The 16,013-nt window shown below is 37.7% G+C and overlaps 2 protein-coding genes across 2 annotated transcripts in view; both read left to right on the forward strand.

Annotated features, from left to right (window-relative positions):
- adcy8 (adenylate cyclase 8 (brain)) overlaps positions 1-16,013 on the forward strand; it is a 111,073-nt gene that overhangs the window by 60,722 nt on the left and 34,338 nt on the right. Inside the window, exons 8-11 of the mRNA XM_024268655.2 lie at positions 8,127-8,324; positions 10,990-11,090; positions 13,692-13,893; positions 14,896-14,985. Of these exons, the coding sequence (XP_024124423.1) occupies positions 8,127-8,324; positions 10,990-11,090; positions 13,692-13,893; positions 14,896-14,985 (591 nt within the window). The remainder of the gene's footprint in view (positions 1-8,126; positions 8,325-10,989; positions 11,091-13,691; positions 13,894-14,895; positions 14,986-16,013) is intronic.
- LOC112144307 (tripartite motif-containing protein 16-like) overlaps positions 1-16,013 on the forward strand; it is a gene marked incomplete in the record, with an annotated part of 1,074,856 nt that overhangs the window by 9,001 nt on the left and 1,049,842 nt on the right.

Consider the following 16,013-nt stretch of genomic DNA (forward strand, 5'->3'; position numbering starts at 1 on the left):
ACAGAATCTACTGATTCATGCTAATTGCGTTAACATTTCACTACAACCTTTTCTCAGCTTTCAGAATTCGCTAGAATTACGTTAATTGCGTAAATAGATGAAGAGTTCAGAAGAATGTCCACACTGGAGCTAAAGCTTCGGCATTAAAGGGTTAAACATCATCGTATAAACCCTGGAGATCAATACTGTTGGCTACTAAATGTTAGCGTGTGGGGGTGGGGGGTCTGTTCTGCCTGGATTTGCATCTCCAGCCTGCTATGAAAGCTGTTGCGTCCTGCGTGCCACCTGGCCAGGACTCAATGTTCCTGCACCATCATCGTCCATGACTCCTCAGCAGCCTGCTGCTTCTGCTCCAGGCTGCTCAGCCTCCCGCAGAACCTTCAGGGAGCCAGATTCATTAGCAAAGTCCAAAAAAAAAACTATAATGGAATTATGTCGCGTCCAGCGAAAACTTAAATGTTCGCCTTCCGATTGTTATCAAGGTTTATTCCTAAGAGAAAACCTGATTAAACCCAAAGTTTAATTCAAGTAATTTATTTTTTAACAGAGTTCTGACTGCTCAACGGGATTCTGTAACACATAATAACGAATCTTTGGTAAATCATTTTGAAAAAACTAAATAAGAGACTCTTCAAACCAAAAGCGATTCATGCAGCAGAGATATACAGTTTAAGTTAACGTACAGACGCAAGCAGAGGTCCTGCAATGTGATTAAAGCATCGGGCGCAGTGTGTCACTCTGGTAGTTGTGAAATCACAGTAAAACTAGAACAAAAGATTAACGTTTTTTAGTGTGCTTAGGCATAAAGATAATGATTTTTTCCTAATTTCCTCTTCTTTTATCTCAATTTAAAAAAAAAACACTAAAAAATTGAATTAAAAATAGCCATCTGTCTAATCAAAATATTATGGTCTCCTATTTAGATTTCCTAAAAGTTTTAGTCCTAACTTACTCTTTATCTAGTCTTATAATGGGAAGGCCTCTTGATTTGAATGTAGACTCAAGAGTCAGGACTTGTCACATTGTTCAGATATTCATGAACCCTTTTCTGTTAATTTATTCAAAAATGTATTCATCCAAACAAACTCTTTTTTAAACCTGTAATTTAACGCGCAATTCATTTTCCATTAACAATTCAGAATGTAGTTTTGTCATGCATTAGAAAGGAAATTAAGAAAAATATTATGCAAATGAGGCCAATTTTGCAAATTATATTCTGCAAATTAGTGACAATTCTGTCTTTGGCTGTGGGGCAGCGGTAGGGCGGTCGAGTCCTGAACGGAATTGCAGGTTTGATTCCCAACCTTGCCTGCTCATGTGTCAAAGTCTCCTTGGGCAAGACACTGAACCCCAAATTGCCTCTGGTGGGAGGTTGGCGCCAGTGTTTGGCAGCAGAGCCACCATCAGTGTGTGTGAAAGCGACTGTAAAGCTCTTTGGACCTTCGAGGAAAGTAGTAAAGCACTATATAATGTGCCATTCTATTTAAAACTGAGGTTAAGTAAAGGTAAAATGTTGAATTTTTACATTTCTGCAATAAGAGATTCAAATGCATTTTACAAATCAGGTATGGCATACAGAAATATATTTAGTCTTTGAAGGCCAATTCTGATAAAAACTGTGTTTCTGGTGTTTTTGTGGCATTTTTTCTGAGGATGGAGGACATATATAAAAAACATAAGTAAGCTCAAAATTTCTGAGTCTTACTTTATTCAAATCATTGTGAATCTGAAGCAGACAAAGAAAAGGCTGTTTGTGAAAGATCATGATTGTTATGTAGAAAATACGCTGGTCGGGCGACAAGTTCCCTGCTCCATTCTGATGCATCTACTGGCAGACAAATAGATCCATGAACGTCTTTGTTTTCCTCGTCTGAGCTGGAATCTGGATCTGAACTGTTCGTCTGAATAGCTCCGATATTGTTCACCATTTTTGTTGCTCCGCTAATGTTAGGTTGGGGTTAGCTGTAAGCTAGCGAAAAGGCGTGTAAATGGAGAGCCATCAATTAGGGATGATGGGAAGTAGGGGCGGGCTTATGCTGCGCAGACAGTCCTGTCAGTTTCCAAAGAACTATTGCTGCATTGCAGAAACTTTGTCCTAGAAAACAACACAAGTTTTTAAAATCGAAAAACGGTGTGATAATAATTAAAAGACCACAGAGGACACTTTGAAAACAGATGATCGGAGTAGGACTTAAACAACCCTAAATGTGAAAAAGACATCACATTTCAATGAACTACGTTCAATGCATTTCACATTTGCTTACGTTTTTTTTCGAATCTTAATCTTTTTAATAAGTTAATGCATCATGATCTGAATTCCACATAAAAGGTAATATCAAATCTTCTTAAGTTGTCAGTATTTTTTTCGTTGTGTAAATTGATATTCTAAGGAATTAGTCATACTTTTCTTTTAAAGTTGTGGTAAATCCCTGCACGGGGCTTGATGTTGAGAGTCAATGGTTTTCTGTGCTTCAGTCCCACATCAGATGCGTCTGGTTCCACTGTGAACTCCGCGTTCCCAATGATGAAGACGAGCGAGCGCATAAGCCGCCGCGGCTCTGCGAGGGGCTTAAAGGATTTGATGTGAGCGTATGTTTGGGTTCAGAGGAATGTTATTTTTGAAAAGTGCCACTTCTTTGTCTCTGGCACAATGAAAGCCTTTCAGCAGAGTCAAAAGAGAGCCACTTTGCATATCAAAGGCTTCTCTGAGGAGTCCTGAAGTGTCTTTCATGTCGCCGCTCACTGCCGAAATTCTCTCAGCCCCGCCTGCTGGTCAGATACTGTTTTAGAGTCGGGAAAGATTAAAGTGGGATAAGTAAAGCATCAGTGTGGGCTTCAGTGGAGGTGGGGGTTGATTCTAAAATGTGTGAAAAAGTAGGCATGACATAAAAAGTTAGACTGCAGATATGGACCCTAAGCTGGGAAGTAGACATCACATTCACACTGAGCTGGTTGGTCAGTTCAACAGTAACCGGGATTCACTTGTGGGTATTCAGACTGGGGAAATGCACTCTGGTTCACTGTAGGAAACCAAATGTGTCCCGATTGAATCACCCGAAAAGTGAAGATGAATTGTGTTCTGTCCTTCAAAACACAAAAAATTGGACAAAAAAAGTGTCCTTTTGGATCACTTTGCTTGTCCCAAGCCTGGACCATAGAGGGAAGACTATGTTTAATGTGTTCGTGTTTTATTTTTCGTCTTAAGTGGAAAGTGGTTTGTTTCTGTGGAAACAAAATGGGTGATGATAACTTTTAGGCCGTGGTGCAGCGGTAGGGAAGTCGACTCCTGAGCAGAAGTGAGCGGGTTCGACTCCCACCTTGCCCGCCCCTGTGTCAAAGTGTCCTTGGGCAAGACACGTAACCCCGAATTGCCTCTGGTGGGAGGTTGGCATAAGGTGTAATGCTATAGCACGATTGCCACCTATTGGCCAAACTGAAATGCCCTCTGAGAGGCAGGTCAATTGCTGGAGCTTCTCTTTTTGAGAATCTATGTTACACTGTATGATACTAACAATTTTATTATAATTTTACTTATAAATTTCACAGAATGTGAATTGTATCAGGATAGAAAATCTTCAAAACATATGTAGATTATTAATGTATTTCTAAACAAAATGTGTGTCTACATGTGTAAACTCAAAACTGAATTTAATCGAACAAAATTTAGTGGATCAAAAGAAAAAAAGAAAGAAAAATTGCAACTGAATCGATCCAGGCTCTGGTGAATCGAATCAAATTGATTCTGGAAATTATTATCGATACCCAGCTCTAATCTTAATATCCCACAACACATCCTCAGTTTTGACCTCTGTCCTAATCGACAGAGCTGGAGGCTGTTTACTCAATAACACAGGAAAGATTTGTTCTCTGTCGATAAAGCTGCTAACATGCTAGTTTTAGTGTTAGTACGCTACGACATGATTCCTTTTGTTGTAGAAAACAGTTTTTATGTTGATTCTCCAAACACACTAAACAGAGCGGCTGTGGCTCCCAGACGTCACCAGCTGTGGCCCGCTCCTGCTGCTCCTCCCTGTACAGTGAGGAGCCCACGCAGGAAGGCCATTACTGTGATTACTCTACTGCACTGGTTCCGGCCTGAACCCGTCAGTCTTCGTATGATGGAACCGCCGGCTCTGCGGGGGCTCTCTGCACGGCTCTGCCTCTGCGGCTTTCATGCTTCGCCGCATACTCGCTGGCCCCCATGATGCACAGCACCATCACGCCACTTTCACCTCCCAAGGAGCTGGTGCTCCTCCTCAGAATTCATAGTTTCTTCATCAAAAATCCTGAGCGAAAGCAAATGTTTTTCTTTGGATTTGACGTCAGCTCTGCAGAGGAGATGAATCTTTAAGTGTCAGATCTTGGCGTTTTAAGGCGGCGCCTCGGATGAATGTCGGCATGTTTGACGTTGTTCGACAGTGCTGGTCCTCGGGCGTGTTTGTGCTTTATGTAACTCAGGCAGGCGCGCCGCACTGAACTCCCCTCTCAGGCTCTGCGGTATCTATCCATCCGTCACACAGATCCTCTTTCATCGCCGAGCTCCTCCGTGCATCCGCCTGCCGCACTCCCCTCCGCCCCCACAAACCCCATCATATGCTGCATCTTTCTTCATAACTCGTGTTACGATGTGCCGCCGCCCACGCAGAGAACCGCTTGTGGATGCATCACACTAGCCAGAATCAAGAAGGGAAATGCCAGATGGAGGCATGTGGCCTTTGGGCTGTACGCGTCCTCAGGGATCCGCACGCCAAAAACAATCATGACAGTGAGGCTCAGCGCTCTGCTCCCTGCGAGTCTTCATACTGTGAGTCAAAGGCTGAGGGCGGGCATCTTATCCAGGCTAGAAGGTCTCCGATTTGGGCTTCTGCTCTGCACGGAAACCAGTTTCCATCTGCGTCTCAACTTTCAAACCTGAGTTTGCCGTCAGGGCGAGCGGGAGCGTCAGTACGGAACACAAAACATGTCATTATTGGTTTGAAAACCTTTTCAGATGAAAGTTTCTACACAGAAACCATTTCATGATAGTGAGAAGAAACCAAAGAAGGTAAATAATCAACACTCGGTTCAAAGAACTGCAGCCTTTCTGTAATTCTGATTCAAGTCTCTGGGTTTCCTCTTTTATTACACTGAGATTAGGAGCTCGTTAGATACTGCATCTGAGATTAAACACTGAAGGGTTTGGAAAAAATGTAACAAAGCAGGTCATATCCTATTTCCATCCACTTGCAAAGAACTTCTGAACACGTTTTGTTTGGCCAAAAAAATAAAATCTGTGGTATTTGGGGACATCTAGTGGTGAAGTTTCAGATTGCATCCGATTGTTGCATTATTGAAGACGTAAGAAAAAGAAGGATAAAGTAAAGTAAGAAATACATAAAAGATTGTTTAACATTTTCATGTTGTGTTAAATTGTCTTGTAATTCTGTTTTTGTTATCAAGTTTTACATGTGTTTGTGTTTAATAATTTGCTTTTTTTTAAAGAAATTTCTTTTTTCTGTTTTCTGATTTTCTGGTTCATTATTTTATTTGATGCCATTTTTTTCATGTTTTACATGTTTTGTAAAATGTGTCATTTTTCTGTGCTTTTATTTTACATATCCATGTTTGGGTTGTTGTCGTTTTGTGCTTTTCTTTTTGTCTGTCTGCTTTAATTCTTCATTTCTGTTGTGTCTTATAGGCTGGATGAAAATATTTGATTTTTAGCATAATGAACCGTCTTCCTGAAGGTCAGGTGGATTCTGGGAGTTTCTCTGAATCTTTAATTTTTCTTTTTCACACAACAGTTCTAGAAAGCACAAACACTAGATGAGATGTGATGATTCAGCATTAAGTACTGAAGCGGTTTCTCCTCAGCACTGACTTGAGGTTGGTTTGGAAACGCCGGTGTTGACCTCCACATGTCGTTACTTGGCTTTTCAGGATTTCAATTAAAGAAGTTCAAGCTGTTCTGGCGGCAGAGAAGCAGCTCTCATTTCTTACAAAATGATTTTATTTCTGCTGTGCTTCCAGAGTCTATTTTAAAAAGGCTAATGACTTGACACTTGGGCCACTCGGTTTCATTCATATTCATCGTTCAGATCGTCATCTCCACCGTTTTCAGCTTCATTCAGAACAGTCCACTCACTTCCCATCAGCTCAAAGAGCAGCTCTTTGACATTAGGAGGATTATCACTGCTGATAAATCCTCAGAATCACCAAGGCTGATGAAAGCAGCTGATTCTAAATGGTCCCTCAGACCTAAAATTAAAAAATGTTTTATTCCTGCTGCCCACATCGACTGTACTGCACATCGTTCCACATCCACGCAGTTCTGCAAGTTTAAGTTTGAATTGGAGGATTGATGCAGCCTTTCTTAAACATGGATGGATATATGTTGGTTTATATGTTGGATTATAGTGTGGTCATATGAATTATAAACTGGAATTCCTCACAAGCTCATCAGTTTGATGGTTCACTGCCTCACACGATTTCAAACTATTAAAAACAAGTGGGTTCTCTTGTTGTAGCAACAGACTTTCTGTCAGCTGTTGAGCCATGTTTTTTTGTGTGTGGAGTCTGTCTCATAACATGGTTTAAAAAGTAAATAGATGGTAGTCACATTATAGTTAAGTTGAATGATCAAAACACAAATTTGTGGCCACAATATGGGTAAATTATACCAACAAAATACAAAGTCAAGGCCATGAAATAGTTAAGACATGCGAACACAGGAGACATTTCTTGTATTGAAATGATTAACACAAATGAGATACTAAAACATGGCCACAAAATAGTGAAAATAGTGATTCCACAGTTTAGGAGCCAGCACAGCACAGGCACGATCTCAGAACCAGAACAAACGCTGGTCCGGAGAGCACAAGAACTTTAGAAGGGAATATTTTAAAATCAGATCAGAAAGTTTAGACGCCAAGTGTTGATTTTGGTGTATTTTGGCATTTTTAGGCTCCCATACATGCATGTTACTGATTAAAAACCGACTAATTTTCTTTATTAATCACATCCAGAATCAATCTCTTATCAGAACCATACAGAGGTCATGGTGTCGAAAATAAAGTAGATGTAACCACAAAATAGTTCAAACATACAAGCAAATTACTATGTGTCTACAAAATGTTCAGAACATGCAAATAAAATACTTAATGTGTTGCCATGAAATAATTAAAATGTCCTAACAAATACTCATTTTGTTTACACATTTTAACCATTTAATAACTTCAAATTAGCATTTGGTTTAATTATTTTATCAGTACGAATTTAATATTCTGCTTGCATTTTTTAACTATTTAAAGACTTCATATTAGCATTTATGTGCAAAAGCAACAATTTTGCTTCTGCTTTCAAATGAGACAATTGTATTTCTCTGAATTTCAAAATAAATGCACAGCAATTTTCCTGCAGAAGTTGTCTGGATGGAATAAGAGTGGTAGGACCTTATCAGTGTTTGTGGAAGGAGGTCTGAGGTCGCTTCATTTGAGTTCTCTGACATGAATAGATGCTTCAGTTGTAAACACACATTTCCATAAGATTCTCTAGATTGTTTAAGCTTCAGTTAGTCAAACGTTTTCCACATTTCTGTTTTAAGATGTTTGAAAATCTAGTGAAATAACTGCTGAAAACCTCAAAGTGAACATGGAATCGATCTGTCTTGTGGTTTCCACACGTGTTGGGTGGAATGATGTTGCAGATGATTTTTTTTCCTGCAGGATTGACTCCACCGAGGACTCTGCATACTAAACATCATAAACATTTTTGCATCTTTTTTTTCAGCTGTGCTTTTGTGTCAGTCCTTTCACGCTTTATGAGTTTCACTTTCTTTTTTTAACCTCCCGCCCATCCTCTCTAATCACAGCCGAGCACATAAGACTGTCTTTGTTAAAAACTGTGCATAATTACAAGCTTTTTCACCACTAACATCAGTGCAACGCAGGCGTTCTGCAAGAGTGAATGGGATGTGCATGACGACAGCAGATGTTGCATTTTGGTCTTCCCTGTCTCCCTCCCCTTGTTTTTCTTTCATGAATGTATTGAATGTAACTGTGTGTCTGTTCTTTTCTTTTTTTTGTATTTTGAACGAAACAAAAGGGGGACAAGCAGGTTCATTCTATGTGCATGTGCTTTCCCTCTAGACTCTGGCTGCCCTAACGAGAAATTCGATAAATCTGCTTCCAAACCATCTCGCACAAGCTTTGCATGTCCACTCTGGTCCTGAGGAAATTAACAAGCGAATAGAGAGCGCCATCGACTTACGGAGTGGCGATAAGTTGAGAAGAGAGCATATCAAGCCTTTCTCACTGATGTTTAAAGACTCCAGCCTGGAAGAGAAGGTAGCTGGGGTTTTAGACAGATAAATGTTTTTTTTTCCTTTCTCTTTCCCCCTCCATTTTTATTTAGGTTCAATTTTACATTCCATCGAAACAATAGAAATAAAAAGGGTAACATTTGGTCCTGTCACAGTAAAATTAGCTCATTTAAAACAAGACTTTACATACTTTGATATTAGTTTAGGTTTTTAAATTGAAGGGTATGAATAATGATTGCATTTGAAATCGTTTTACTACTATTTTTCCTATGTCATAATAATTCAGATTTTATGATAATAAAATTGAGTAAAATACTTTTACCATATTTTTAAAATGTGTAATAATGATAATTTCATCTGTTAGAGAACTTCTGATCAAAATAACATCAAAAGTACAGTTTCTATAATGCTTTAAAACATCTTAGTCTGGTTCATAAAGTAAAATTTGGTAAACTTTATACCCAAAAACTACTTGTGTATGTAAGAATATAAACATAATCTCAATTGTTTGTCCTTTTTTCGTTTTTTTAAACAGTTTATCATGTAAGAAATAAATATTGCTATCTCCATGGTATTGTTTTCAATATGTGGATTTATTTTTTTACTCTAAATACAATTTAATATATTTAAACCAAGTTAATAATGGTTAAGGCTTAGATTCATAATAGTAAAATAGGCTAATGACCTAATTATTATATTCCTTGTTGTTTTTCCAAACCTCCTAATTCTTTACAATTTTACTACAATTTCTTTGGCAAAATGTATTCGTCCTATAGGTTTTTTTTTGTTGCAAGTTAATTCATAGGAGATTCCTTAATATAAAATAAAGAACATTTACAAAAGATAAAATTAGTGATAAAATAAAAACTAAACAGTAACTTAAAGCCAATTTTCATAACAAAATAAATCTAACTCTGTATTTATAACACTGTTTTAGTTTGGAAGAATACTTTTAAAATGTATGATAGTTGTGTTTTAAAGATGGGATTTAGTAAAATACCATAAAAGTTTAAACAAACTACTTTCTTGGTGGCTCATTTCTAAAAAAAAATGATACAATATGAATTAAAAAAATGTAATTTCTCTAATAAATAAACAAATCCACAGTCTTTTTAGAGCTTTTTGGAGCTTTTTTGTAGCTTTAGTCCCTTTCTACCCTTTTTTTTGTTTGCTTTGCTATGGATCTCACCTTTAACATTTGAGTTTTTGGCCTTCTTTCCCCACATTTGTGTTTTTCCCCTTAAATCCCAACTCCATCTGAAATACTTTCCCAGAATTCTCATTTATTTACTTATTTCTCTCCTTATTTGATTACCCTCTAAACCTCTTCAGTAAATGTGCAGTGAAATGATGTTGGCCTCCCTCATCCTCTTTGTTTGTTTTTTTTCTTTTGTTGTTTTTTTTTTTTCTTCTAAAGTTGTGACAAAAGTGAAACATCCTCTTGCTAATTTCCCAGCACCCTTTTAGAAAGAGACAGTGAGGTCGGGGCAGCAGGGGTTACTGAGGTGGAAAGTTTGATACTGAGATGAGTGACACAGTTAGGTCCAGACAGGTGACTCATTCTGCCGTCATTATTCAGAACTCCCTTCAGGAAATGCTAATTCACGTTAGCTAACAGTCCCCCTTCTGTCTGCCAATAAGATACAAACCATGTTAATTGTCAAAGAAATGAAATATCTACACTATAGATGACAAGAAATGTTTTTTTATTATTATTGTAAGTTTTGGTTTCTAGATAAATTTGACAAATAAACATTACTGACAGTCATAATCTTTTTTTTGTCAAAACTAATTTAGTCCATGTTTACATTAAACTTTTAAGTGTTTTTAGATATTTGAAACCGTTTTAATACAAAAATCTTTCCCTAAGAAAGTCACTTCAGGTTGAAGTTGATGCAGTTAGCAACGCTAAGCTAAAATGCTAAAAGTTGTAGGAGAATGGCTAGTTTTCTAAACTAAATGCATACATTTACTTTCCTGTTTATAAATCTGTAAAATACTCAGCTTGAAGTACTAAGCCTTGGTGTTGAATACCTAGGTATATGTTACACCTGACATTTAGCCTTTTTAATCTAACTCTAGCTAGCCAAGAGCATATCTTGAATCAGTTAGCATTGCTTCAAACTATTAAATAAACGCAGGCAACCCAGTTAAAATCTCTTAAAAATATTAAAAACAATTGCTTAAGAAATTTGTCATTTTAGGTTTTCTATTTACTTACAAAATATTTCATTTTCTAGAAATAATATATTATACTGTAATTAAATTGATCCTTTACCTTTAAAATAAAAAAAAACAGTTTCTAAGCTAAATTTATGTTTCTCACTAAAACAAATTAATATATTTTACAATTATTCTATGACACCTTGGGTGTCAGGTTTAGCTCCAGAGTTTTTTAAATCACACTGCTCTCTATTTATGTCTCGGCTAACAGCTAAAGGCTCACAGCTAGCACCGTGTCTGTCAGCTTTGCACCTTCCCCAGGACGCCACAGCTAACCCACCAGCTCCTGTCTCTCTCTAACGCTTGTGTTTGACCTGTCGCATGCTTCTGTGGCCGTGCATCCACGTGTTAGGTGCATTTTGATTTGTTCAGTCCTCTCCGTTTGTCTGAAAACCTGTTTTTCCATCTTCCCCTCACTTTGTCTCCTGTTGCTCCCCCTTCTTTCTCTTTCTCCTTTTACTGTGCAGTACTCGCAGATGCGGGATGAGGTTTTCAAGTCCAACCTGGTCTGCTCCTTCATTGTCCTCATCTACATCACAACCATTCAAAGCCTGCTTCCCTCTGCCAGGTAAGAGGACGGATACTGTGTAAAATTACAGTTTGTAGTGCCAACAAGGCATTTCTCCATTGAAAAGCAACTAAAGAAGAGCTTTTTACAGAACAAGAGAGTTTGAACAGAAAATATACTTTATTTAGCCTTTATATAGAGTTTTGAAAGATAACAGTGCACATAAACATATTTAGAAAACAATGTTTCAAACACATCTGCTGTCTTGTTTGTCTTTAGCCTCTGCTAGAAATAATTCAGACTAATCATAGCTGATCGAAGAGCAAATGAATGGCTTTTCCCATAGACATAAAATCACACCTCTGTGGGCCCAGCTCCCCCACGAGAGCCTGTGAGGGGCTGGTTCAATCTGATTTGGGCGTTGGTCAAAGGCATATGGTTCTCGGCCCTACCCCTAGTCATGGAATCAGACTTTTGGGGCGTGGATTTAACTCAATAGGTGGAGGAGCCTGAGGTTGAGCGGTACTAGCTAGATAAAGTCTGGGTCACCTTCAAGGATGGTTTGGATTTCTGAAACTCAAACAAGAGGTCGAATATCTACCATTCATGAGGTACTCAGAATGAAAGGCTTGTGGGAGCTTACTCATGAGCCCCCATGAGCCAAAGGGTTGTATCCCTGCACCTTCAGGATAGTCTCTGACTGTGGTTTTGGTCTACGAGTCTTACCAAAGTATCAGGCCTTCTTGCGGTCTGGAATGGAGTGGGTATTGGAAAGTTCCTATTTGGCAGACTGCATTGTCCTGTTGGGAGACTTCAATGTTCATGTAGATATCAACAGTGACAGCTCAAATGGTTTGATCTAAACCCAGGTGGTATTCTTTTTATCTGTTGCTTGACCTAGACAATTGTTCAGAACAAACACCACGTTAATAGACAAGGGCGTCCATCAGTGCTCATCGCTCCAGGGCAGGAGGTCGATGATTGACTTTATGATTGTTTCAAGTGACCTTCGGTAGGGTGTTTTGGACAATTAAGTGAAATGACTGATCACTACCTGGTGTAGAGTTGGATGTGCTGGTAGAGAAAGAGCCAGAAAGACTTGACAGACCCAAATGTAAAATTAACACCAAATCTTATCATGGTTATATTTGGCTCATTTCAAAATGTTTCCGAGAGTCACAGGGATTTGGCATTTTGTATGAGTATGTACAATAAAAAAGTACATGTCTATTTCAAATTATTATTAAAAATGTATATGTAATGCCAATTGAAATTTGTCTACAACATTAAACAAAACGCTAGTTAAACTGTAGACCAAAAGTCTACATTGTTAATAGCTTATAAAGTTACATCTCAATAGATCTGAATATCCAAGAGATCCGCCTGTTGCCCTGTGCCGGTGTATTGGAAGCCCAGCTTGCTCTGATAACTGCCGTCAGGTCATCTTCAATTGTTGGGTTTGGTGTCGCTCATCTTCTTTACAAAAGCCCATAGATTTTCTTTTAGGTTTAGGTCAGGGACCCTGCTGGCCAATTAGGGACAGGAGCTCCATGGACATTGAACCCACTTTTGGTACCTTTGACAGTACTGACAGGTTCCATGTGTTGCTGGAAAATGAAATCCCTATATACATACACCCTGTTAACAGAAGATGGAATGAAATACTCCAGAATATCCTGTTAACAGCTGTATTGACTGTGGATTTCAGAAAACTTAGTAGGCCACCACCAATATAGTACCTTAAACCATTACTGGTTGTGGAAACTTCACTTTGCATTTCAACCAACATGGATGATCTTGATTCTCAAACAAATACAAAATTTACTTGTATCTTGATTTAGGACCGTCAAGCAGAAGTAAGGTTCTTTTTCTCTTTACTCCAGGAAAGACACTGCGACCGTTGTCTTTGATTCAGATGGAACTTATCAAGTCACACATTTGTACCCACATCTGTGTGTGGTGACTCTTGATGCAAAGACTCCACCCTCAGTCCACTCCTAGGGATGCTGCCACCAATTCTCATATAGAATCTATTGAAGAATAGATTTGTTTTCACAATCCTCTCAAGGCTGTGGTTAACTTTTTTGCTGATACACTTCTCTTAACACACTTTTTTCATCCACTCAATTTTCTAGTAAGATATTTGGATAGAGTACTCTGAACAACCAGCTGTTTAACAATGACCTTGACCTTGCAGTTTGCTCTTTTGTTTGAAGGGTGTTGATGACTGTCTTCTCACATCAAATACCAAGGACATGTAAAGGCTTTGCAAAGTTTTGCAGATATTTGAAATTAATTATCTGATTATTGTGTGACACCAGGAGTTTCCAACATTATTTTTTTCTTGTCTTTTATTGGTTAGACACAACATTTTTTAAATTCATTACGTCTAAGCAGTAATCATTGAAGTTACAAGAAATAGAGACTTGTATTATGTCAGTCCCTGTGTTGTGATTATTTTTAAAATACAAGTTTTACTTTTGAATCAACATAAAATCTTTTTCTAAACTCCCATAGAATGTCTACAGTTTTAGTAACTCTGGGAGTCTGTGAAATAAGCTTTAAATCTGTGAAATTAAACAGTTTTAGCCTTAAATAGTGTTTATTTGTGGAAAAACTAAAGTGTTTAATTGAATTGCACACCTGTCGTTGTTTTTGCAGCATGGTTACCATGGTGATCCAGTTTTCCATCCTCATCGTCCTCCATTCCTGCTTGATCCTAGTTACAACGGCAGAGGACTACAAGTGTCTGCCACTGGTCTTAAGAAAAGCCTGCTGCTGGATAAACGAGACCTACGCAGCTCGGAACGTCATCATCTTTGTCTCAATTCTCATCAACTTCCTGGCAGCCATGATCAATATTGTGAGTCACTCAACAATGAATCCATTTGAATACTCAATGTTTGTAATGAAATTAGATTTTACAATATTTGAACATGAAAGAGGAGTTCTCTCGTTTATTAAATTAATTACAGAAGGGCAATACAGCAATCAAACTATTAAATTATAAAACTCAGGTAAAATACTGAAAATGGGCTTTAATGTTTTTAAATGATAGTGTGAGCTGCAACAAAGAACTATCCGACTCCTATATGTCTATGTATGTGGATGGTGAAATCAACTCGGTACATTTTGAGAAATGTTCAGCTAGCTAAATTACCGTTATTTTTCCAGAAGCACTACTAAGAAAAGAACTTGTCAGGACTTCAGGTTGTGTTTCACAGATGTTTAAAACTAAACATCAAAGGGAAGCCACGCCCACTCCCCCATTGTTGTGGTACTGAAGCATGGGCGTGGCTTCCCAAAGGATAAAATAATGTGGGTGGAGTTTTCTTTCGAGATGAAAGGATGGGTGGGGTTCAATCTAAAAATTCAGTGGGCGTGGTTTTCCCACACTTTACACCTTTTTCCTCTCCACGTGAAACAAAAACAATTCATTTTTTTATGATTCATTTGTATATTTTAGTTAGCTTTTGTAAAAAAAAAAAAAAAATCATTTAAAAGTGAATTATTATTTTACATGACTAGTTACACACAGGGCTTTACTTTTACATAACAGAAATTAATTAGTGCTACAATTCATATATTAGCATAAAATTTTAATAATTGTGTTTGCTTTAATGCATTTTTTAAATTTTGCCCTTGATGAGAAATACATTTTTTTCAAATATTTTTTTAATAACATTTTTAAGTATCTACAAAAATCTTACTCAGATTTGTGCTTTTTAGGCAATCCAAGCAGCCTATTCCTCACAAAAGCACAAATATATATATATATAAATATATATATATAAATAGTGATAACTCAACTGTGCGATAGAGCTATTGCTGAAGTGATAACCAGCCTTTTGTTTGTGTTTGACAGCTGTGGTGTGACTTCGATAAGCCCAGCAACTTCAGAAACCAGACATACAATGAGTCTGCCTCCATCCCAGACATCTGCTTCTACCCAGAGGTACCGGCTGAACGAGGTTTCGAATTCTCACAGTCAGGTCCATCTGTTGTGTTTCCTCCTCTTCTGCATGGAGGCAAAATGATAAATTAAGCATCTCAGACAACTGCCCGGCCCCCAGAAGGCGGTCCCGCCTGCGGCAACAGCGAGTGATGGAGCCATCAGAACGTCATGCAGAACTTATCCATTATTTTCCATTGCTCACACAATATGCAGCTGATTGATGGAGTCAAAGAAGGAACCCCATTTGTTTAGCTCTGATTTTGAGCGATGTGTGGTTGCATGTATACATCAAAAACATCCTCATAAGGTCTTAAAAAGCTCCAGCTTCTAGTTGCAACACAACCAAGGAAGCTTGTGATGGAAGCAAAATCTTGGTGCAGTATTGCAGTATTTACAATATTTGTATGCAATATTTTCCATTAATACACGATTCTATGAAGACAACATAAATACATTTGAAAAAATGCCTTCAAAAAAGTGTTCTATAAAAAGAAACAGCTATTTTACCTTATAAAACCATTTGTTTTATGTTTGATACACATTTCTTTTCTTAAAAACCTATTGTCTATTGGTCCATATTTTCTGCCCTGTAGTTCATCATCATTCCACTAGGGGCTTATATTCAAAATGGCTGCCTCCATGAAATCCCAAAAACATTTTTGGAGGGAAAAAGCTATGCTAATTTTCAAATCTTTATGGTAAGATTTACTCATGCAAGGTTATTTTTTTTTACATGACTGATTTTTTGAAAATCTGCTAATTCTGTTGATAATTTGATAATGGAGGAAATTTGAGACAGTGAGACGTGTTTTTCCTGAACATTCATGTCAATATTTTTGTATCTTTAACTAACATTGTTGTGAAAAAAAAACGTATCAAATTATCCAATAGATCATAATGAATACAATCTATAGCTCATAAAAAAATATGTGGATTTTATCAAACTGTGTAAAAACATCTTCCAAAAATTTTGAATTTTTGGTCAATAATCTGATGTTGTGGGCCGTACAGGGTAAAAGTTGATCTAA

This window comes from Oryzias melastigma, linkage group LG17 (assembly GCF_002922805.2).
Source record: "Oryzias melastigma strain HK-1 linkage group LG17, ASM292280v2, whole genome shotgun sequence".
Lineage (NCBI taxonomy): Eukaryota > Metazoa > Chordata > Actinopteri > Beloniformes > Adrianichthyidae > Oryzias > Oryzias melastigma.